A 26,225-nucleotide genomic window follows, 5' to 3' on the forward strand; every position below is an offset into this window, starting at 1 on the left:
AAAGCCCCTTCTATTAATATTAGTCATTTTATCAATCAGTTTGAGGGACTTATTTTTTATTTTGTTATTTTTATATTGAGTGTTAAATTATATAGACCAAAGGTGGTGCTCTTCAGGAATGTGTAATTTTTTTTTAGATATTTGTTAGAAATTTATCAGAAAAAGTCAATTCAAACTTTGGTACCATTTTTCTCAAAATAATAACTTAATCACCACACTAATCAAGGGTTAAATATTAATTGGTTTCAGCACCAAGTCATCAAGCACTCAATTTTTAACAAATATTTGGGTACTTATTATGTGCATAGCACTGTTCTAGATGATTTGAAGCATTCCCCATTCTTAATAAGCTTCAATATGAAAAATATAAAAACTTTTCTAGACAAGGGCCAAGCAAATGGTACCAATATCTTTAAGTGCTACCGAAGTTCAAAAAGAGAAAGCTCTGTGGCCTTGACAAATTAGAAAGGAAGTGAGACATGAGGTCAGTATTGAAGGATGGCAGGTAGTATTTACATCTACAAAGATAAAGAAAGAAGGTATTTCAGTCAGAAAGAAAATATGTGAAAGGTAATGGGCAAAGGCAAGAGTGAAAACATCAAAATAATAAAGCAGAGAGATCTTGTTGAAGAAAGTCTTGCGAGTAAGGTAAATTTTGTCCTTATAATGGAAGGCTACTGCATTCAGACTTTTTTTTTTTTTAGACGGAGTCTCACTCAACAGAGTGCAGTAATGCTATCTCCGCTCACTGCAACCTCTGCCTCCTGGGTTCAAGCAATTCTCCTGCCTCAGCCTCCCAAGTAGCTGGGATTACAGGCATGTGCCGCCACACACAGCTAATTTTTGTATTTTTAGTAGAGAGGTGGTTTCGCCACATTGGCCAGGCTGGTCTCAAACCCCTGACCTCAGGCGAACCACCTGCCTCAGTCTCCAAAAGCATTAGGATTACAGGCATGAGGCACTGTGCTCGGCCTGCATTCAGATATTTATATAGTTAATAAATTATTGTAGATTTTAAAAATTGTATATTAGTAATATGCGATATAGATAAGAGAAAGCTAGGATATAAGAAACTGTGTTTATTTGGATATTACACTTATAAATCCATAGTTGTACCTATAGAAGAAAAATGCAGAGATAAAAGTTAGTAACTTATCTTTCTTCCTGGCAGACTGATGGAGAAACGAGAGGTTATTTTATACTGTGATCTTCATGGCCATAGTAGGAAAGAGAACATCTTCATGTATGGCTGTGATGGTAGTGACAGATCTAAGACATTATACTTACAGCAACGAATCTTCCCACTTATGCTAAGCAAAAATTGTCCAGATAAAGTAAGCACCTTTTAAGGTATTAACTTTTCCTTTATCAAATGTTGCCCATGTGAGATAGCAGAATGGCCCACGTGGATAATACTGTTCCAAACTGCTTTTTTTTTAGTTAGTTTGACCAGTTTATACAATTGACAATAAGAAAGCAACTATATAGAACTACTTAGTGAGCAATAATTTGAAAATATGGGGAAAAACGGCAAAAATGACCCCAAACGTACCACCATAATACCACTGCTCTTTTACCTTTTGAAAGCTTCCTCTATTAGTCATTTTTATCAATCAACTTTAGGGTTTTTTTATTGTTTTAATAGTCATTGAGTGCCTAAATTATACAGATTAATTTCTTAAGAAATGTGTATTCTTAAGAAATGTGTAACAGTTTCTTCAAAGTATTTATTAGAATTTTGCTAGGAAAAAACTTAATCCAATAACCAATATTTTTAAAATATATAGAAATTAGAATGAGAAAAGAATAAAGTATATTATTATTTTCACAAACTATGGAAATATTGGAGCCTCATTTACCAAGATGTGAAAATTATATTTTAATCATTCTTTAGGGAAAAGATGTTAACATAGCAAAGAAAATTCCTGCAGACTTTCCCTTAAGTTCTCAACCAATCAATTCAATTATAAAGGACTTACTGAGAAGAACTAATTGTCTTTTGGGGATAATTGGGGCCCAAAGACATAAAAAGGAAAGGATGATCTGATAAAAATAGCTATTTAAAGAAAGAACAGGTTTGTTCCCCAAAGAGGATTCATTTCCTCAGAAAGAAAGACAGGAAAACCCAACCCCATAGCTGAAGCTATTGCTATGTAAATTTATACTGTCAATACTCTTAGGTATAGTTTATTACTCCTATAAAATAATTCTGTGTTACTAAGATATTTTAATGTTTGTCTTTTGACATGCTTCTTAGGGTTTTAGATCTCTAAGCTGTTGTGCCTTAGATGAAATGGACCAATTTCTTGAATAACTCAAACCACCACTCTGCAGCTTAAACAGGTCTTCCACATCATCTAAAGGTTGCTTAAAACATAGAGGCTTCTATTTCTAGGTTTTCTGTTAAATGTTTCTTATAAAAATCTTTTTGGGCCGGACGCGGTGGCTCACGCCTGTAATCCTAGCACTTTGGGAGCCCGAGGCGGGTGGATCACGAGGTCAGGAGATCAAGACCATCCTGGCTAACACAGTGAAACCCCGTCTCTACTAAAACAAAAAATTAGCTGGGCTTGGTGGCAGGTGCCTGTAGTCCCAGCTACTCAGGAGGCTGAGGCAGGAGAATGGTGTGAACCCAGGAGGCGGAGCTTGCAGTGAGCCGAGATGGCGCCACTGCACTCCAGCCTGGACGATAGAGCGAGACTGTCCCAAAAAAAAAAAAAATCTTTTTGTGAAAATCCACAATTATAGTTGGAGATTTTAAATACCTCTTACATTAATCTGGAACTGGTAGATAGACAGTAGGCAAGGATCAACCAACTGGATTTGACATTTATAGGACACTCTACTAAACAGCAGAATACACATTATATTCAAATGCACATGGAACAGCACCAACATAAATCACATCCTGGTTTAAAACAAATACTAACAAATTTAAAATAATATCACACAAGTATGTTTTTAATCATAATGTGATTAGACTAAATCAATAAAAGAGGAAAATCTACAAACATGTAGATATTAAACCACATTTCTAAAAAATCCTTAGGCCTAAGAGGAACTCTTAAGGAACATTAGAATATAGTTTCACCTGAAAGAAAATGAAAATATGTAACATGAAATTTTATGAAATTCAGCTAAATAGTAGCACTTAGAAGAAAATGTATAGCAAGAAATGCTTATATTAGAAAAGAATAGGCTGGGTACAATGGCTCATGCCTATAATCCCAGCACTTTGAGAGGCCGAAGTGGGCAGATCACTTGAGGTCAGGAGTTCAAGACCAACTTGACCAACATGGTGAAACCTTATCTCTACTAAAAATACAAAAATTAGCCAAGCATGGCAGTGTGCACCTGTAATCCCAGCTACTTGGGAGGCTGAGGCAGGAGGACTGTTTGAGCCCAGGAGGCAGAGGTTGCAGGGAGCCAAGGTCGTACCACTGTACTCCAGCCTGGGCAACAGAGTGAGACTCCATCTCAAAAAAGAAAAGAACAGAGGTCTTGAATTAGTAATCTAAGTTTCCACATTAAGAATAGAAAAAGAAGAGTAAAATAAACCAAGCAGAAGGAAGCAGATAATAAAGACAAGCAGGTCAATGAAATTGGAAAATGAGAAACAATGAAAAAAAATCAATTAAGCAACATTTGTACTTGGAAAAGACTGGTAAAACTGATAAAACTTTACCAAGATTGATGAGAAAGTAGGAGGAAGAGAAGGGTAGGGGGGAGGCAATGATGGCACGACTTACCAATATCAAGAATGAAAGAGAGGTATCACTACAGACCCTGCAGGCATTAAAAGGACAATAAGGGGAAATTCAATTCTATGCACATCAATTTAACAACTTAGATGAAATGAACCAATTCCTTGAAAACTACAGACTACCAAAACTCACCCAAGGTGAAATAATCTGAATAGTCCTGAAAAGCATTTCAAAAAGAAACTCCAGAAAACAAATATCCAGATCCAGTTGGATTCACTGAAGCATTCTACCAAAAATTTAAAGGCAGTCTTTCCCAGGATTACCATGATACCAACACAAGACAAAGATAGTACAAGAAAAGAAAACTACAGACTAATATCCCTCATGGACATAGATGCAAAAATCCTCACCAAAATATTAGCATATTAAATCCAGCAATATATAAAAAGAGTAATATACCATGACCAGATGGGGTTTATCCCAAAATATAAGGCTGGTTTCATATTTGAAAATGAATCATTGTAATCCACTATGTTCAAAGTTGAAAGAAGAAAAACTGTGTGATCTCATCAATTGATATAGAAAAAGTTTTTAACACAATTCAGCATCTTGTTATGAAAAAAAAAAAACTTTCAGCAAATAAAAAATAAAAGTGTACTTCCTTAACCTGATAAAGGACATCTACAAAAAACTCTACAGTTAACAACACAGTTGATGAAAGACTGAATGTTTTCTGCCCAAGGTCAGGAGGAAGACAAGAATGTCCACTCTTCCCCACTTCATGCAGCCTTGTACTGGAGCTTCTAACCACTTCAAAAAGGCAGAAGAAAGGAGAAGGCAGACAGATTGGAAAGAAGTAATGACAGTGGCACAATTATCTACACAGAAAATCAAAAGTGATCCACGCACACACACACACACCACACACACACATACACACACACAGAACTAGAACTAACGAGGGAATTTAAGCAAGGTCGTAGGATACAAGATCAACCCACAAAAAACAATTGCATTTCTGTATACTCACAATGAAAAAACTGGAAACCAAAGTTAAAAACAATACCATTTTTATCATAGCTTCAAAATAAATACTTAGTTATAAATCTAACAAAATGTACAGATTCTATATGCTAAAGCCTTAAAAATGCTGATGAAATAAAACAAAGGCCCAAAGAAATGGAGACAACGTGCTGTATTATGGATTGGAAGACTAAACAAGTAAAATGTCAACTCCCCCAAGTTGATCTGTAGATTTAACAGAGTTTCAGACAAAATCACAGCATAATTGTTTATAGATATAAACAGGCTAATTCTAAGATGGATAAGGAAATGCAAAGGAACTAGAATAGGCAAAACAATTTTAAAAAATAAAGTTGAAGGAATCACACTATCAAATTTTATGACAGTATAAAACTACAGTAATAAAGATAGTATGTTAATAGGAACTGTGTAAACACCAAGAGCAGTGGTACAGAATAGCAAGTCTAGTAATAGACCCATATACATATGGCCTTTTGACAAAGGTGCACAGGAAATTTAATGGAGAAAGAAACCTTTAAATAAATATGTGTTGGAACAATTGGACATCCATCTAAAAAACAAAAAACTTTCACCTAACCCTCAAACCTTAAATGTAAAACTGTAAAACTTTTACAAGAAAACATAGAAGAAAATTTTTATGACATGGAATTAGACAAAAATTTCTTAGAAAATACCAAAAGCATTATCCATTGGATTGTAATGAATTGATAAATTGGACATCATCAAAATTAATCCTTTTGCTCTCTTAAAGATCCTCCTAAGTGAATACAAAGATAAGCTCCAGATAGAAGAAATTATTTTCAATCACATATCTCACAAAGAACTTTTATCCAGAATAACTCAGTAGTAATAAAACAAACAACCCAATTAAAAATGGCAATAATCTTATATACACACGTTTCCAAAAAGGATATGTGAAGGCAAATAAGCACATTAAAAGATGTTTGACATCAGTAGCCCTTAGGGAACTGCAAAGTAAAACCATGAGGAGATACAATTATACACCTTTAGAATTGCTAAAATAAAAATACTGACAGTCCCAAGTTCTAATAAGAATTTGGAGTAACTGGAACTCTCATACTATACATTTTTGTTGGGGATGCAAAATGGTATATCATTTTGAAAAGTAGTTTGTCAGTTTCTTATAAAGTAAATTGTACACTTATATGATCCAGCAATCCCATTCCTAGGTATTTACCCTAGAGAAATGAAAATGTACATTCATATATAAACCTGTACACACAAACATTTATAACAACGCTATCATAATTGCCAAAAGGTGCAAACAACCCAAAATGTCCTTTAACTGGTAAATGGATATACATTTTAGTACACCCATACAACGGAATAGTACTTGGCAATAAAAAGGAATGAATATTCACACATGCAACAACTTGAATAAATCCCAAAAGTATTAGGCTAAGTGAAAGAAGCCAGTCTCAGAAGATTACATTCTATATGATTCCATTTATATAGCAGTCTTGAAAAAGCAAATCTATAGTGACAGAGAGCAAATCAATGGTTGCCAGGGGTTAGAGGTGGCAGGAGGGTGTGACTATAACTATCCTATTAGGATAATAGAACTGCTCTGTATCTTGAGTGTGATGGTGGTTACAGGAATCTATATGTGTGTTAAAATTCATAAAATGAGGCTGGGCACAGTGGCCCACACCTGTAATCCCAGCACTTCGGAAGACCAAGGCAGGAGGATCACATGAGGCCAGGAATTTGAGACCAGCCTGGGCAATATAGCAAGACCTCATTTCTGTGAAAAAAATACAAAAATAGCTATGTATGGTGGTAAGTGCCTGTGGTCTCAGCTATTTGGGAAACTGAGGTAGGAGGATAGCTTTGAGCCCAGGAGTTTGAGACTGCAGTGAGCTATGATCGTACCACTGCACTCCAGCCTGGGTGACAGAGAGAGACCCTGTCTCAAAAACAAAAACAAAAAGATGCATAGAATGAACACAAAAAGTCAATTTTATTGTATGTTACTGAAAAAATAAAATTGCACCTCAAAAAATTACTTTGTAGACAATCTTTCAGGGCATAATTTCAAATGGTCTTTCATATGAAGATTAAGAATCTTTATTTTTGAACATCTCCAACACTAATCTTCATTCCTAACATGAATGAAGATTGAATCCCTTCCTATAACTTTTTTAAAAGTATAAAATTTTATCCCAACAGCATCAAGAATTAATCAACTTTTGGAAGCAACCTAAGTGTCCATTAGCAGATGAATGGATAAAGAAAATGTGGTACATATACAGAATGGGTACTATTCAGGCATAAAAAAGAATGAGATTCTGTCGTTTGCAACAACATGGATGGAACTGGAGATCATTGTGTTAAGTGAAATAAGCTAGGGACAGAAAGACAAAGTTTGCATGTACTCACTTATTTGTGGGAGCTAAAAATTAAGACAATTGAACTTGTAGAGACAGAGAATAGAAGGATGGTTACTAGAAGCTAGGAAAGGTAGTGGGGGAGGGCAGAAGTGGAGATGGTTAATGGGTACAAAAAATAGAATAAGAACTAGTATTTGATGGCACAAGAGGGTGACTATAGTCAATAATAATTTAATTATACATTTTTTAAAAAGTAAAAGTATAATTGGATTATTTGTAACACAAAGGATAAATGCTTGAGGTGATGGATACCCCATTTACTCTGATGTGATTATTACACACTGCATACCTCTATCAAAATATCTCATGTACTCCCTGTATATATAAACCTACTATGTACCTGCAAAAATTAAAAATTAAAAAAGAACTTATTTTGAATATATATGTTACATAAAGATATATACATATCTTCCTATAAAAATAGAAAGTAAATTTTATTGCAGGAATTAGAATCTATAGTTCTCAGAAATGTGAACATATCATCCTTAAAATGAGGTATTTCCACTGGTCAAGAAATAAAAAGTAGCTCCTGAAGCTTTAGTGAGAATTATAGACTTTGCATAACCACTTTATTATTTTTAATACTACTTTCAAAAAAAGATATAGGTACCAGAACAACGAGTCTCATTTTTATTTGCTGCTTTTCAGTTTTCATTCTCAGCTTGCAAGTTTAATGTCCAGAAGAGCAAAGAAGGAACAGGAAGGGTGGTAATGTGGAAAATGGGAATCAGGAACAGCTTTACCATGGAGGCCACCTTTTGTGGATCTACTCTGGGTAAGACCAAGGGTTCTCATTCACAGCTCTCAAAGCTTTAAACCAAACATGTATAATTTAATGTAAATGTAACAGTACAGACAATAGCACTTTCTTCCTATTTAAATAATACTAATATTTAATCAATTCTATAAACAGGATGAATAAACTCTCACAATACGGTATCTCTATTTCATAATTTTCCTTTGTTTAGAAAGGAAGATTTAAGCATATAAACAGAATACTCTAATTGGTTGTTTCATATGGTAATCTTTAAATGCTTGTTATTTTTAAAGGGATATCTACAGATTTTTTAAAAATATTTTTTATTGAATTTGCTATTTGCAAGGCAAAATGGACTTTTGGGGGTCAATATATGTTTAAATGAAAGCACTTGGTTCCCTGAAAAAAAATTAAAAGTGTGCTTTGTAGTCCCATTTAAGAAATCTTTTAGTTACAGCTAGCATATCCTAACATGGTTAGAATACTCCATATTAAAATAATTGTCACATTATCAGAAAAATGTATCAACTTAAAGTGCTAGAAATCCACATATGTACTTTCCAGCTAGTTTTTAAAGCACTTTGATACTGATATAACATTATTTGGGACGATGAAAACCTTTTCTCATAAAATCTTTACATGAGTTTTTCTCAAAGTGATTATTACCACTGTTTCTAACTGGCAACCAAATATTCTATAACTGTCTTATTGAAGTTTTTTCTGCCTTTAAAACATGTACTAATGTGTGTTAAATCAGCTTTGGTCCAGATGGTGGAAAAGGAACAAGGGAAAGCAATGAGCTGTTAAATGACCTGCCCTGGAGAAGAAAATCTAAAGGACAGGATATGGAATCATATCAATGTTTTGTTTATACTGTTTTGCAATGTACCTGCTAAGAAAAATTATTAACTTACCCTCAAGGGTGGATAAACTTATTGATGTTTTAGGTAATAAACGAGGCACTCATTTCAGCACAAAAGACCTGGAATCAATGGGATATCATTTTTGTGATTCTCTCTTGGATTATTGTGATCCCGACCGGACCAAGGTAAGCAAAGTCCATTTGGTAATGCATCAGACTCCAGTCTATCAGACAACATAAGCTGACTACGGGCCTATGCAGTGTTTGCCTTTTAATGTCCCAACAGTGTTGTTGGGGTTTTGGCACTTAATTTCCCAGTAACAATTGTTCCAGGTGTCCATAAATACTCAAATAGTTTAATTAGGAAATAAAGTTATTTCATAATGAGCTCATTTATTACTTTTGCCTAGTATTATCGATGCCTGAAAGAATTAGAAGAAATGGAAAGACATATAACCCTGGAAAAAGTCTTTGAGGATTCAGACACACCTGTGATAGACATTACATTGGATGTAGAGTCTAGGTAACTCAAGGCTGCTGAAGTAATGCAATTTGTTGTGCTGTTTTACTATGTTCTTTATAATTATACCAGCATTTTATTGTCAATTCTCAACTGAAAATCCAACTGTAAGTGGTGGAAAATTTCTCCTATGCCCATTATTTTGGCCAGACCTCATTAAGACTTCATTATTTTATTCAAGTAACATGAACATTACTATGTACAGTGTACTGTGAATAGTGTGTGAAAGACCTATGAAATTGGTTTTTGTTTGGTTATTGTTTTCCTTTTTCTCTTTCTTTTTAATAGACTTTATTTTAGCTTTTTAGAGCAGTTTTAGATTCACAGCAAAATGGAAGGGGAAGTACAGAGAGTTCCTATATATTCCCTACCAGAGTGGTACTTATTTACAGTTAATGAGTCTGCAGTGACACGTCTTTATCATCCAAAGTCCATTGGATATATTAGGCTTCACTCTTGGTGTTAATTCTGCAGGTTTTGACAAATGTATAATATATGTATTCACTATTATAGTATCATACAGAGTATTTTCACTGTAAGGATTCACCCTAAGAATCCACCTATTCAACCATCTCTCCCTACTAACCCCTGGAAACCACAGACATTTTAAACTGTCTCCATAGTTTTGCCTTTTCCAGAATGGCATATAGGTAGAATCACACAGTATGTGGCCTTTTCAGGCTGGCTTCTTTCACTTAGTAATACACATTTAAGTTTCTTCCATGTCTTTTCATGGCTTAAAAGCTCATTTATTTTTAGCACTCAGTAATATTCCATTGTCTGAATGTACCACAGTTTATATATCAGTTTACCTACTGAAGGACATCTTGGTTGCCTCCAAGTTTTGGCACTTATAAATAAAGTTGCTATATACATCCATGTGCAGGTTTTTGTGTAGACATAAGTCTTTGACTTCTTTGAGTAGATATCAAGGAGCATGGTTGCTAGACAGTATGATAAGAATATGTTTCGTGGCTTTTCTTCTTCCAGCATTGGAGTCGATTGTTACTTCATTTTTTATTTTATTGTGGTAAGAACACAGTATGAGATATACCCTCTTAAATTATTAACTGTACAATATTTTATTATTTTTGATACAATACTGTAGAGCAGATCTCTAGAGTTTATTCATCTTGCTTATCTTAAAGTCCCATTCCCCTACTACCCTCTAGAAACCACCATTTGACTTTTATTTTATGAATTTGACATTTTAGATACTTCATAAAAGTGAAATCATACAGTATTTGTCTTTCTGTGATTGGCTTATTTCACTTAGTGTAATGTCCTCGCTGTTTATCCATGTTAACATATTGCAGAATTTTCTTCTTTTTTAAAGCTGAATAGGTATGCCATATTTTCTTTATCCATTCATTTGTCAAAAGATATTTAGGTTGTTTCTATATATTGGCTATTGTGAATAGTGCTACGATAAAAACGGGAATGCTAATATCTAGATTTCAGTTCTTTTGGATAAATACCCAGAAGTAAGACTGCTGGATCATATGGCAGTTCTGTTTTTAGACTTTCTGAGGAACTTCTGTGCTGTTTTCAGTAGCAGCTGCACTGTTTTGTATTCCCACCACAGTGTACAAGGGTTTCAATTTCTCCACATTCTCCCTAACACTTGTCTTTTGGTTTTTTGATGACAGCCATCCTGACAGGCATGAGGTGATATCTCATTGTGTTTTAATTTGCATTTCCCTGATAAGCGATGTTGAGCACTTTTTCATATACCTGTTGACCAGTGTGTCTTATTGTAGAAATATCTATTCAAGTACTTAGCCCATTTTATGACAAAATCAGGTTATAGGGGTTTTTGCTATTGAGTTGAAGGAATTCCTTATATATTTTGTAGACTACCCCTTATCAGATGTATAGTTTGCACATATTTTTTTCCATTCTATAGGCCACTTTTTCACTCTATTGTTTCCTTGGTTGTACAGAAGCTTTTTAGTTTGATGTAGTCCCATATGTTTATTTTTGGGTTTGTTGCCTATGCTTTTGGTGTCGTATCTATGAAATCTTTGCGGAGATCAGTACCATGGAGCTTTTCCCCTACGTTTCTGGAAGTTTTATAGTTTCAGCTCTTATATTTAAGTGTTTAGCCCATTTTGAGTTGATTTTTTTGTATAGTATCCAATTTTATTCTTTTGCATGTGGATATCCAGTTTCCCACCATTATTTGTTGAAGATATTATTCTTTTCCCATTGTGTATCCTTGGCACCCTTATTGAAGATTATTTGGTCATATATGTGTGGTCTTATTTTGGGGCCCTGTATTCTATCCTGTAAGTATAGATGTCTCTCTTTGTCAGTGTCATACTCATTTGATTGCTGTAGCTTTGTAATATTAATTTGAAATCAGAGAAAGTGACGACTCCCGCTTTGTTCTTTTTTCTCAGGATTGATTTGATGTGGCTATTCATGGTCTTTGGTGTTTCCATATGAATCACAGAACTGTTTTTCCTATTTTTGTAAAAGGTGCCATTGGGATTTTGATAGTGATTGTATTGAATGTGTAGATCACTTTGAGTAGTATGGGCATTTTAACAATATTAAGTCTTCTGATCCACCAACAGGGGATGTCTTTCCATTTATTTCAGTCTTCTTTAATTTCTTTTATCAATGTTTTACAGTTTTCATTATACAAGTCTTAGGTTTATTCCTATTTTATTCTTTCTGGTGCTATTGTAAATGGGATATTTTGTAAAATGGGATATTGTAAAAGGGGTATCACCTTTTCAGATAGTTCATTATTAGTATATAGAAACACAATGGATTTTTGTATGCAGATTTTGTAACCTGTAACTTTGTGAGTTTATTTATTAGTTCTCACGGTTGTTTTTTTTTTTTAAATGGAGTCCATAGGGTTTTCTATATACATATATAAGATCATGTCCTCTGGAAACAGGAACAATTTTACTTCTTCATTGCCAGTTTACATGCCTTTTCATTCGTTCTCTTGCCTAATTGCTCTGGCTTGGACTTCCAGTATTATGTTGAATAGAAGTGGCAAGGTGAGCATCCTTGCCTTGTTCCTGATCTTAGAGTAAAAGCCTTCAGTTTTTTACCTTTAGTGGCAAAGTGAGCATCCTTGCCTTTTTCCTGATATTAGAGTAAAAGCCTTCAGTTTTTTACCTTTAATTATGCTGTTAGCTGTGGGCTTTTCATATATGGCCTATATTATGTTGAAGTACTTTCCTTCTATTCTTTGTTGAGGAAAGGATGTTGAATTTTGTCAGGTGCTTTTTCTCTATGGAGAGGATCATGGATTTTTATCCTTTATTCTGTTTGTATGGTTTATCACATTAATTGATTTGCATATATTGAGCCATACTTGCATCCCAGGGATAAATCCCACTTAGTCATGGTGGACAATCCTTTTAATGTGTTGTTACATTTAGTTTTCTAGTATTTTCTTGAGAATTTTTGTATCTGTGTTCATGAAGGATATTAGCCTGTGGCTTCCTTTTCTTCTGGTATCTTTGTCTACATCTTTGATATCAGGTTAATGTGAGCCTCTTAGTTCACTCTCCTGTTTGAGTTTGAGAAGGATTGGAATTATTCTTTAAACATTTTATATAATTCACCAATGAAGCCATCTAATCCTGGGCTTTCTTTGTTAGGAGAGTTTCGATTACTGATTCAATCTCCATAATAGTTATAGGCCTGTTCAGACTTTCTATTTATCCAAAATTTAGTCTTGGTAATTTGTATGTTTCTAGGCGTTTATCTGTTTCTTCCAGATTATTTAGATTGTTGTTATACAACTGTTCATAACAGTCTCTTATGATTCTTTTTATTTCTGTAGTACCAGCTATAAAGTCTCCTCTTTCATTTTTTATTTTATTTGAGTCTTCTCCATTTTTCATAATTAGTTTAGCTAAGAGTTTGTCAATTTTGGCTTTTCAAAAAACTAATTCTTAGTTTCGCTGATTTTTTTCTATTGTTTTTCTATTTTCTATTTTATTTCTGCTTTAATCTTTGTTTTTCCTTTCTTCTGCTAATTTTGGGCTTAGTTTGTTCTTTTCTATCTCCTCGAGGTATAAAATTAGGTTGTTTATTTGAGATCTTTATTCTTTTTTAAATATACACATTTATCACAATAAATTTCCCTCTTAGTACTGCTTTTGCTATATCCCATTAATTCTGGTATTTTATGTTTTCATTTTTGTCTCAAATTGTTCTTAGTTTCCTTTTTTATTTCTACTTTGACCCGATGATTGTTCAGGATTGTGCTGTTTAATTTCTTTACACTTGAGAATGTGAATATTCCAGTTTTCCTTCTGCTATTTATCTAGTTTCACCCCATTATGGTCAGTAATAATACTTGTTTGTTAAATTTGTTAAGGCTTATTTTGTGGCCTAACATGTGATCTATCCTGGAGAAAGTTCCAGATGTGCTTGAGAAGACCATGTAGCCTGCTGCTGTTGGGTACAATGTTCTGTATATGTCTGTTAGATCTATTTGGTCTATAATGTTGTTCAAGCCCTCTGTTTCCTTATTGATCATCTATGTTGACATTCTATTATTGAAATGAGGTATTGAAGTCTCCTGCTAGTATTGTATTGCCGTTTCTCTCTTCAGTTCTATATTTATCTATAAATATATAAATATATATGCTTTATATATTTAGGTGCTCTGATGTTGGCTGCATGTATATTTGTGATTGTTGTATCTTCCTAGTGGATTGGCCCTTTTATTTGTTATATCTTCCTAGTGGATTGACCCTTTTATCATTATATAATATCTTTCTTTGTCTCTCATGACAGTTTTTTACTTGAAGTCTATTTTATCTGATATAAGTATAGCTATTCTTGCTCTCTTTTAGTTACCATTTTAGCATGGAATATTTTCCCATCCCTTAATTCAGCCTATGTATTTCCTTAAATCTAAAGGGAGTATCTTGTAGATAGATTGTAGTTGGGTCCTCTTTTTTTAATCCGTTCAGCCATTCTGTGTCCTTAGATTGAGTTTAGTCCATTTATACTTAAGGTCATTATTGATAGAAGATTTACTATTGCCATTTTGTTGTTTTCTATTAGTCTTATAGTTTTTTCTCTTTTCTCTTCAAATTATTTCTAATGCTGTCACTACCCACAGAGAATTGACATTTTTATTGAGATGACACAAAAGCAGTATAATAAAAGTTAGTGAATAATAACTGGAAAATTCAATGCCACAGGAATATAGTTGGAAGAAAGAATGTATTAATTTTGTAAGCCCCCACTTGTAGGTGAGTACAGTACTTACAGGAAAGGTAAAACAAATGTATGATTCTTCCCTTATATTTACACATTTTTCAGTCTTGAGTTAGTGCCCCTGCAACCTTCCCTGGTGACTAATATGTTTGTTTCCAGATGCAGAGTATGATTTTGAGCTCATGAGTTTGTTTATATAATATTTGATATGCTCTAATCAATTTCAGTCATTATTACTTGAATGCTCAAATTTTCCCAAACCTCGATAATACAAGACCGATTAAGTTGGCCTGCGTTTTTTGACATGACTCTCATAGTCTTCAGTAACTTTCAGCCATGATAAGATTTCCCGGGCTCATCTTGTACATTTCCTGCACCAGAACTGGAATCTACCATTTCTCTCAGAAGTCCTGGTTCTTTTCAGTAAAAAGGGATATTTAGATAACATAGCCTAGATGATAGTTATTATTGCTTCTAGGTGTTTTTTTTTCCAGGGGATTAAGTTAGGAAATATGTGTTTTCATGAGAAAAAGTCTTCAGTTCATAATTATATTTCCAGTTCAAATTTAAGATTATAGAACTTATTCTTCCTTATTTTTTATACTTTTATCTCTTTTCTCTTATACTGAAAAATCTTCATTCCTAATTACTTTAGGGTAAATATTTACCTGCTTCTTCCTTTTCCTATCATATACCCATAATAATGCTACCAATAAAATGACTATTGAATGCAGTTTAACATTTCTTTGTAATTCTTTTTAAGCTTAGTATAAAGTATTTTTTTAAAGGAGAGAGATTATTTTCTCTATATGGCTATGCCACCTGTCTGACAGTTAAGTGTCTTTGTTTTTGATTATATTAACTTTTAGGAATAATTTTTATTAATTTTTTTGTTTTTAAATTATATAACACATTTACATAAGAACATCAAAACTATATAACAGGGAACATTCAAAAAAGTGTTGATTCTACCCCATTCCCCCTTCTCTACCCTGTTTCCTCCCTTGTTCCATGGGTAACCATTTTCATTAATTTTTTTACTTATTCTTTGTTTTACTTTGAAAATATGAGTGAATAACTACATATTTTCATGTCTCTGTACCTTATACGAAAGGTAGCATACCATCAGCATTGTTTCATATCTTGCTATTTTCACTTACAATACTCTGGAAATCACTGTAGATTTTTCAGTACATAGGGGTTTTCCTTATTTCTGTGTAGTACTCCACAGGGTGGATATATCATAATTCACTCAGTCTGTCCTCTATTGATGGAAATTTGAAAATCGCCTACTTTTTCCAATTAGTATTTTTTTCATAGATTCAGGGGGGTTTATGTGTGGGCTTGTTACATGGATTTATTGCATAATGCTGGGGTTTGGGCTTCCATTGAACCCATCACCCAAATTGTGAATATAGTGCCCAATAGGTAGTTTTTCAACCCCTCTCCCCCACCTTCCTCCCCGCTCTTGGAGTCCCCAGTGCCTGTTGTTTCCATCTTTATGTCCATGTGTACCCTTTGTTTAGCTCCCACTTGTAAGTGAGAACATGCGGTATTTGAAAACGATTTACTTTTAAATGTGGTTCTAAATTAGGATAAGAGATAGAAGTGAGATCAAATAAGATAATGTGTAAGTAAATCCTCTATAACTTTGTGCTGTAAAATACTATATAAATAATATATATCATGTTATCTATCTAGAATACCTTTTAAGAAATTCAGGAATTTATAGTAAATTGGGACATAAACTTGATTTCCTAGCACCAATCAATACTCTACAGGAGTCTGGAGTCTGTTTTTTGAGGTTGCAGAATCATTCCATGTTGGTTATTTTGGAAACTTTGTAACATCTGATACACATTGAAGAAAGCTTCATCCTTACATGTGCAGAAATATTACAAATGTGCTACGTAAGTATATTGCCCTTTTGAAAAAGGAACATAATAACCACTTTTTCCAGAGATATAAACCAATTTTAAATGAAAGCGTCCAAATATTTTAAGAACTTTGCATGCAGAAACATGTAGAAGGCATAGCTTCATTCTTTGCTTAAGAAAGCAAGGCCACACCAGTAGTGATTGGTGAAAAATGCATGAAGCTGACTTTCAGGACAATAAAAGGAAGAACTCCCTAATAATGAGTGCTAATTCTGAGAAGGGTTAGTGGAAAGTAGTTAGTGCCTTGTTATAGAAAGGATTCAGCCAGGCCGGGCAGGTGGCTCATGCCTGTAATCCCAACACTTTGGGAGGCTGAGGCAGGCGGATCACCTGAGGTTGGGAGTTTGAGACCAGCCTGACCAACATGGATAAACCCCATCTCTACTAAAAATACAAAATTAGCCAGGCATGGTGGTGCATGCCTGTAATCCCAGCTACTCGGGAGGCTGAGGCAGGAGAATCATTTGAACCCGGGAGGCGGAGGTTGCGGTAAGCTGAGATCGTGCCATTGCACTCCAGCCTGGGCAACAAGAGCAAAACTCCATCTCAAAAAAACAAAACAAAACAAAACACAGAAAGGATTCAGCCAAAGCTGGAGGACCATCTGCTATGGGACTTAATGAAATAATTCCTGTGTTGTGAGAAAGATTTAGTTAAATTATTCCTGAGACCTAAAAAATTATAAGATTCTAATGGATACTGTCAATTTAACAATTCATCTTAAGAAAATAAAAACATTTCTAATAAATAGGAAGTGGACATTTAAAATATAGTCTGCCAGTCAATGTCTTTGATTTTAAGAAGAATAAGTATATATTAAATAGAAAATACTATTATAAAGCAATTTAAAACATAGACCTTTCCATATAGATTCCTACTGTGTCAAAATCAAGGCTGATATGAACAACAGTTATGATATATTAATTATTATTTAAAAATTTGTTTACTTTTATTGTTTCATAAATTTGGTTACCTTCTATGATGGCATAAGTGAAACACATCAAGTCAGTATTGAGAGACCCTTAACTTTCTAACCATATGTGGCAGGCTTCTATATAATTTTAGGAGTTTCCATATTACAAATGAGGAGTTTAAGGCCTACAATGAATTAACCTCAGCCTGTCCTCTTGCCTTTGGCTCTCTTTAAGCTGGATCTAACACAGAAATAAAGATAAGTAAATTTACCTGGAAGGCCATTTTATAAGCACCTTGTAGCTGTATCTGAGAATCAAAGTAAAATAAAATCCATTGGAACTTAAATTGTGAGTGCAGAGGAGAAATTTTCCAAATGAAACTTAAATTCCTTTTATAGCTGCTGCTGAAAAAGGAAGCATTGTGTTTCAAAATAAGGAAATGTAGAAGTTTCTTTGATTTAAAAGCATTGATACATTTTCTAATTTGCAATGGGAAATATTTGCTTATAGAGAATACAGTAGTACCACAAGGACAAACAATATTTTATAATTAATATAAAAAGATAAAGCAACTTTAAAAGGTATGTTGTTTAATGAAAAAATATTTTCTAATGCACATTGAATCAGATATTGCGGTAAATATAATAGTTATGTAGTTTCTTAGCCAAAAAAGGAAAATATTTAATGGTAGATAATTAAAATATGCTTAAAAACATAAATATGTGTATACACATTACTGTAGTTATAAAAAATATGCATGCACACATATATTTGTATGTTTGCTTATTTCCAAAATACAACCCAGAGAGTTTTCTTATTCATCAATCTGTATAGCTTCTTATTTGCTTCTCTTATTTTCTTACTCTGTTTAATGTTGCTACAAGAGAATACCTAAAACTGGGTAATTTATAAAGAAAAGAGGTTTATTTAGCTCATGGTTTTGCAGGTGAGGAAGTACAAGAAGCATGATGGTAGCACCTGCTCAGCTTCTGGTGAGGGCTTTTCATGCTGCATCATAACATGGCAGAGAAGGTCAAAGGGGAAGTGGACACAGGCGAAGAGGCAAAAACCCAAGGGGCATCTTTGCTTTATAATAACCCACTCTTGTGGGAACGAATCCATCACCACAACTAATCCAGTCTCACAAGAGTGGGAACCAGGTCATTCATAAGGGACCCACCCCCATGACCCAAACACCTCCCGCTAGGCCCTACCTCCCAACACTGGCACATTAGGAATCAAATTTCAACATGAGTTTGGGTGGGGACAAACCATAAGTGCTAAACCATATTATAGTACTTGTCTTACTCTATTAGCTAGAACTTCCAGTATGATACTGAGTAGAAGTGCTATGAGAAGACATCCTTGTCCTGTCCTCAGTCAAAGCAGGAAAGCATCTAGTTTCTCACCATTATGCATGATGTTAGCTGTAAGGTTTCTGTAGATGTCAAGTTGAACAAGATTCCCTCTACTTCGTTAGCTGAGAGTTTTTGTCATGAATATGTGTTGGATTTTGTCAAATGCTTTATGTCAAAAATATATTGATACAATTTTTTTTTCTGCTTTAGCCTGTTAATGTGACAGATTACATCAACTGATTTTTGAATGTTGGAACAACCTGGCATACCTGGAATAAATCCTACTTGGTCATGGTGTATAATTCTTTTTATTTCTTGTTGGACTCAATCTGCTAATATTTTCTCAAAGATTTTTGCACCTGTGTTCATAAGACATTGGTGTAGTTTTTCTTTCTTACAGTATCTTTGCCTGCTTTTGGTATTAGGATAATGCTAGCCTTTTAGAAAAAGTAAGTGTTCTCTCTGTTTCTATTTTCTGGAACAGATTTTAGAAAACTAGTATTATTTTTTCCTTAAATGTTTGGTAGAATCCACAATAAACTATCTGGGACTTGTGCTTTGTTTTGTAGGGTCACTAATTATCAATTCGATTTCTTTAATTGATATATAGATCTATATATCTATCTATTAGAGCTATATCTCTCCCAGTGTGAGTTCTGGTAGACTGTGTCTTTCAAGAAGCTGGTCTCTTTCATCTAAGCTATAAAATTTGTGAGGCACGGCTGTTAGTATTCTTTATCTCTTTAATTTCCATAGCATCAGTAGCGATGACCCCTCTTTTATTTCTGATGTTAGCAAGTTGTGTCCTTTCTTTTTTCTTGGTTAACCTGGCTAGGGATTTATCTATTTTATTGATCTTTTCAAAGCAGCAGCATTGTGTTCATTGATTATTGATTCCCTGTTTTCAGTTTCTCTGATTTTTAAATTATTTCTTTTTTTCTGCTTGCATTACATCTCTATTTCTCCTTTTTCTGATTTCCTAATGTGGACACTTGGATTTTTCATTTTAAAGCTTTCTTCTTTTCTGATATATGCATTCAATGCTATAAATTTCCCTCTAAGCACTGCTTGTGCACCATTCTACAAATATTGATGTTGTATTTTAAATTTAATTTAGTTAAAATATTTATCTTTGTTCACACTGGACATGGTTATCTATGTAGAAAATAGCAAAGAATTTTTTAGAAACCTGAAACTAATAATCATAGAAAGATTTAAAGATAAAAAGTTAATATACAATTGCCTTTCAATATACCAGCCACGAACAATTGGAATTTAAAATTTTAAAAAAATACCATCTAGCTAGCACAAAAATTTAAAATACTTGGATTAAAGCTACTAAAATATGTGTAAGATGTATATGAGGAAAATTACAAACTCTGAGGAAAGAAATCAAAGAGGATCTAAATAAATGGAGAGAGAGTTTGTGTTCATAGATAGGAAGACAATATTGTTAAGATCTCAGTTCCTCCTGGCATGATTTTTGACTCAATGTAATTCCAATCAAAATCCCAGAAAGTTATTTTGTGGCTATAGACAAACTAATTCTAAAATTTGTATGGGTATGCAAAAGACCTGAAATAGCTAACAAAATACTGAAGAAGGACAAAATCTAAGGACCTACACTACTTGACTTTAAGACTTACTATAAAGCTACATAATTAAAACAGTGCAGTACTAGAGAAGAACAGACAAATAGACCAATAAAACAAAATAGGGAACCCAGAAATATATCCAATATATTTGTCACCACTGACAAATATAGTCAATGGTGTTTGAAAAAAGAGCAACAAAAATCCCTAGTTAAATGGAGAAATAAGGTCTTTTCGACAAATGTTACTGGAACAACTGGACATCCACAGGCAAAAATGTGAACTAGAAGCAACTTTACACCTTTCACGAAAATTAACTCCAAATGAATTATAGACCTAGATGTAAAATACAAAACTATAAAACTCCTAGGAGACAACATAGGAGGAAATCTAAATTCTCTTGAATTTGGTAATGACTTTTTAGATATGACAGAATCATGATCCATGAAAGAAAAAAATTAGTAAGTCTAAAGATGGTTGAAACCTGAAAAAAAATAAAAATAAAAGATGCTTGACATCATTTTCATTAGGAAATTGCAGATTAAAACAACAGTGAAATATCATGACACACCTATTATAATGGCTAAAATCCAAAGTACTGACAATACCAAATGCCAGTGAGGATGAGGAGCAACAGGAACTCTCCTTCTTTGCTAGTGGGAATGTAAAATGGTACAGCTATTTTGGAAGCCAGTTTGGCAGTTTACAAAGCTAAGCATAGTCTCAACACTTGATCCAGCAATTGCATTCATATAGCAGCTTTATTCATGATTGCCAAAACCTGGAAGCAACCAAAATGTCCTTCAGTAGGTGAATGGATAAAGAAACATACGTTCAGACAATGAAATGTTATTCAGTGATTTTTTAAAAATGAGCTATCAAACCATAAAAATATACGGCAGAACTTTAATTTATGTTGCTAAGTGGAAAATATAAGTCTGAAAAGGCCACATACTCTGTGATCCCAGCTATATGACACTGGGTTGCCAGAAGTTCTGGGAAAAGGAAGAATGAATAGATGGAACACAGAGGAATTTTAGGGCAGTTTAACTGCTATTTATGATACTGTAATGATGGATATATATCAGTATAAAGTTGTCAAAACTCATAGAACATATACCACAAGAGTAAACCCTAAGGTAAACTATAATTTTTACTAATGTATCAGTGTTGTTTAATCAATTGTAACAAATGTACCACATACTATCAGATATCTAATTTACAAATGTACCACATACTATCAGATATCTAATTTACAAATGTACCACATACTGTAATTTAGGAAGTTATGCAGGGAATGGGGGCATGTGTATGGGAACTCTGTACTACCTGCTCAATTTTTCTGTAAACCTAGAACTTTTCTAAAAACATAAATTATGTTAATTTTAAAATAACACATAAAAAATACAACCCAGAAATATTTTCTTTCTTGTATTGGCTCTCAAGCAAAAAAACTTGCCCACCACTGCATTAAATGATTATAATTAGAAACATATTTGTTTGACCCTTTTTTCTTGAGGTACTATGTTTCATATGGTGCTGCATTGCTTTATGTAGAATGGATATAGTGATATAAAAATAAATGAATTTTAAGAGCTAATGATACCTATGACATCTAGGAAACTCCCCTGATATAGCATTTATTCATTAACATATTAACAAATCGTGAGTGCCTACTATATGCCGAGCACTATTTCCACTCTGGTGATACAGCAGTGAGCCAGACAGAAAAAAAAAAAATCCTACTTTTCTGGAGCTTACATTCCATTAACACATTCCCAAACCTTTATATCTCTCCACACATTCAACAAAAATGCTCTAAGCTGTCTGGAACTACTAAACCTTTGTAAACATTCTTCCTCTTCTTCTTCTTTTGTCTCCCTTCCCCCCCACCCCCGAGATGGAGTTTCGCTCTTGTTGCCCAGGCTGGAGTGCAATGGCACGATCTCGGCTCACTGCAACCTCCACCTCCTGGGCCCAGGCGATTCTCCTGCCTCAGCCTCCTGAGTAGCTGGGATTACAGACAAGCGCCACCATGCCCAGCTAATTTTTGCAATTTTAGCAGAGACAGGGTTTCACCGTGTTGGTCAGGCTGGTCTCAAACTCCTGACCTCAGGTGATCCACCTGCCCTGGCCTCCCAAAGTACTCGGATTACAGGCATGAGCCACTGCGCCCGGCCACTTCTTATAATTAGAACTTTTCAACCATTCAAATAAGATAAATAAAAGCAACAGTTGAAATTTTAAGATGCCACCAAAACATTGTATAAACCAAAATTTTTTTTTTTTTGTAGTAGCCGAGGCTCTGACAGTTCAGAATCCATTGACTCTCTGACTTACCTTCTCAAGTTAACTTCTCAGGTATGAGTGAATATTTTTGCTTATATGTGGATATGCTGTGTAGGTACTGTTCTTACTGTGACTAATAATCAGGCAAAAAAATTGCAGATATGTAATTATTGTATATCATTATTTATTTTCTAACTATGTACATATCTTAAATCATACAGTTATTTAACTTTAGGGTTTCTTATTCTAACATCCTTGCTTTATAGATGAGAATAGTTAAGATCCATAGAGATGAAATTATTTCTTAAAAGCCATACAACTTGTTAGTTACAGAGGTGGTAGCCTAACATACATCACCTGACTGCTTAATTTATACATTTATTATTCAACTATGTCTTGAGCTCCAACTACGTATCAGGCACTGGCTGAGTGATGGGGATAGAGCAGTGAACAAAATGAGACAACAGCTTTCCCTTTGTTATCTTACATTCTGGCTGGGGGAGATACAAAATAAAGAAGATAAGTAAAATACATGATGTGTTACATGGGGATGAGTGCCTAAGGAGTAAATTAAAGCAGGAGGGGGAATAAAGAGTTTAGGTGGAGATTGCAGTTTGGGATAGAGGCTACCAAAGTGAAAGATAAATACTTAAGTAAGAACTCAAAGGAAATGAGGGACAAGCCAAGTAGATACTAGGTATATTAACTGCTTTTTGGTACATAACAACTTTAAAACCTCAGTGGCTTACAACAAACTTTTATTTTCTCACTCATGGGTCTGCAGGTTGGCTCTGTTAGACATGGGTAGGGTCAACTGGTCTTGGATTCAGGCTACAGGTTGAGTTCAGTTATGTTCCACATGTTTCTCATTTGCTTGGGCTAGAGAATAGCCAGGCAAGATCCTATGTTGAAAACCCAGAGTATACAAGGTTAAACCAAGCAATACTATCCCTAACACACACTGTTCATAGTCTACCTCAAAACCTCTTTTTCCAGTGACCCAAGTCTGTCAGGCAGATTTTCTGTCTTTCAAACTATCACTTGAGACAGTTTTACTAAATGTATCACTTCTGCATAATTTGTGTCATCATTCTTCAATTCATTTATTTTTAATAAGTAAAGATTATATATATTTATTGTATATGACACATTGTATTGAAATATGTATACATTGTGGAATGATGAAATTGAGCTAATTAACATATTCATTATCTCACATACCTATTTTTGTGGTGAGAACACTGAAAACACTTAAAATCTATTCTTAGCAATTTTCAGTATAATACATTGTTATTAACTATAGTCACAATGATGTACAATAGATCTCTTGAACCTATTCCTCCTATCTAACTGGAATTTTGTATCCTTTGACCAGCACCTGCTCAACCCACACCCCTTCACTCCTGCAGCCCCTGGTAACTACCATTCTACTCTCAACTTCTATGAATTCAGCATTTTTTTTAATACTCCACACATAAGTGACATCATGATCTTTCTGTGCCTGGCTTACCTCACTTAACGTAGTGTCCTCCACGTTCATCTATACTACTCCAAGTGACAAGATTTCTTTCTTTTTAAAGGCTGAATAGTATTTCATTGTGCTACATGCCACATTTTCTTTATCCATTTATCTGTTGATGAACACTTAAGTTGATTCCATACACTGGCTATTGTGAATAGTGCTTCAATGACCATGAGAGTGCAGATATCTCTTTGACATACTGACTTCCTTTCCTGTAAGATACAGACTCAGTGGTGGGATTGCTAGTTTAGATGATAGTTCTATTTTTAATTTTTTGAGGAACTTCCATACTGTTTTCCATAATGGCTGTACTAATTTATATTCCCACCAACAGTGTACAGGGGTTCCTTTTCTCCACATCTCCAACACTAATTATCTTTTTTTTTTTATAACAGCCACTCTAACAGGCATGAGGTAATATCCATATGTGGTTTTAACTTGCATTTCTCTGATGATTAGTGATGTAGGGCATTTTTAAATATGCCTGTTGGCCATTTGTATTTTTCTTTTGACAAATATCTATTTAGAGCCTTTGCCCATTTTTTAATCAGGTTATTTGTTTTCTTACTATTGAGTTCCTGATATATTTCGGATATTAACCCCTTATCAGATGTATGGTTTGCAAATATTTTCTCCCATCCCATTAGATGTCTCATCATTCTGTTGATTGTTTCATTGGCTGTACAAAGGCTTTTTAGTTTGATGTAATCCCATGTATCTGTTTTTGCTTTTGTTGCCTGTGTTTTCAAGTTCATATCCAAAAAAATCATTGCCCAGACCAACATCTTGGAGCCTTTCCCCTATATTTTTTTCAGTAGTTTTATAGTTTCAAGTCTTACATTTAAGTCTTTAATCCAATTTTAGTTGATTTTTGTACACAGTGTGAGATGAGTCTAATTTCATTATTTTGCATGTGGATATCTTATTGTCCTAACAGCATTTATCAAAGATACTGTCCTTTTCACATCGTGTGTTCTTGGCACTTCTGTCAAAAGTCAATTGACTATAAATGCACAGATTTATTTGGGGGCTATTTCATTATTTTGGTTTATGTGTCTGTTTTTATGCCAGTACCATACCTTTTTGATTTCTGTAGTTTTATAGTATATTTTAAAGTCAGACAGTGTGAGCTTCCAGCTTTGTTCATGTAGCTCAAGACTGTTTTGGCTAGTTCGGCTCCTTTGTGGTTCCATATGAATTATAGAATTTGTTTTCTATTTCTCTGAAAAATCCCATTGGAATTTTGATAGGGATTATATTGAATCTGTAGATCACTTTGGGTAGTATGGACAATTTGACAATATTAATTCTTCTGATCCATGAGCACAAGATATCTTTCCATTTCTTCATAGAAGACTTTCCATGTCTTCTTCTATTTCTTTTATCAATGTTTTATAATTGTCAGTGTACAGGTCTTTCCCTTCCTTGGTTAAATTTATTCCTACTTTTTTTGTAGATATTATAAATGGAATTATGTTCTTGATTTCTTTTTTAGATAGTTTTTTAGATAGTTTGTTATTAATTATACTTTGTATAGAATCACTACTGATTTTGTATGTTGATTTTTTATCCTTCAACTTTACTGAATTTTTAAATTCTGTTCTTTGATGGAGTTTTCTATATATAAGATCATGTTATCTGCAATCAAAGACAATTTAACTTCTTCCTTTTACTCCTGTCTAATTGCTCTGGCTAGGACTTCAGTACCATGTTGAATAGAAGTGGTAAAAGTGGGCATCATTGTCTTGTTCCTTGTCTTAGAGGAAAAGCTTTCAAGTTTTCACCATTGGGTATGATGTTAGCTTTGGGTTTGTCATAGATGGCCTTTATTGCATTGAGGTACATGCATTTTATACCTTATTTGTGGAGCATTTTTATCATGAAAGCGATGTTGAATTCTATCAAATGCTTTCTTCTGCATATATTCAGATGATCATAGGGTTTTTGTCCTTCATTCTGCTGATGTGATGTATCACATTTATCAATTTGTATATGTTGAACCATCCCTATATTTCTGGGATTAATCCCACTTGATCATGATGAATAATCTTTTATTGTGCTGCTAGATTTGGTTTGTTAGTATTTTGTTGAGGATTTTTGCATCTATGCTCAT

The 26,225-nt window shown here is 34.0% G+C and overlaps 1 protein-coding gene across 17 annotated transcripts in view; it reads left to right on the forward strand.

Moving 5' to 3' along the window:
• The window catches only part of AGBL3 (AGBL carboxypeptidase 3), a 169,970-nt gene that overhangs the window by 62,932 nt on the left and 80,813 nt on the right, over nucleotides 1–26,225 (forward strand). For 8 of the 17 annotated variants that reach the window (XM_054559842.2, XM_009243248.4, XM_054559845.2 and 5 more), the window contains 5 exons: nucleotides 1,172–1,334; nucleotides 7,808–7,934; nucleotides 8,864–8,964; nucleotides 9,189–9,301; nucleotides 22,596–22,662. In XM_054559842.2, the coding sequence (XP_054415817.1) occupies nucleotides 1,172–1,334; nucleotides 7,808–7,934; nucleotides 8,864–8,964; nucleotides 9,189–9,301; nucleotides 22,596–22,662 (571 nt within the window). Of the gene's footprint in view, nucleotides 1–1,171; nucleotides 1,335–6,938; nucleotides 7,010–7,807; nucleotides 7,935–8,863; nucleotides 8,965–9,188; nucleotides 9,302–22,595; nucleotides 22,663–26,225 lie in introns of those variants that run through there. The other 9 variants (XR_008527264.2, XR_008527265.2, XR_008527266.2 and 6 more) reach the window with 7 other exon arrangements.

The sequence above is a fragment of the Pongo abelii genome, chromosome 6, assembly GCF_028885655.2.
Source record: "Pongo abelii isolate AG06213 chromosome 6, NHGRI_mPonAbe1-v2.0_pri, whole genome shotgun sequence".
Taxonomy (NCBI): Eukaryota; Metazoa; Chordata; class Mammalia; order Primates; family Hominidae; genus Pongo; species Pongo abelii.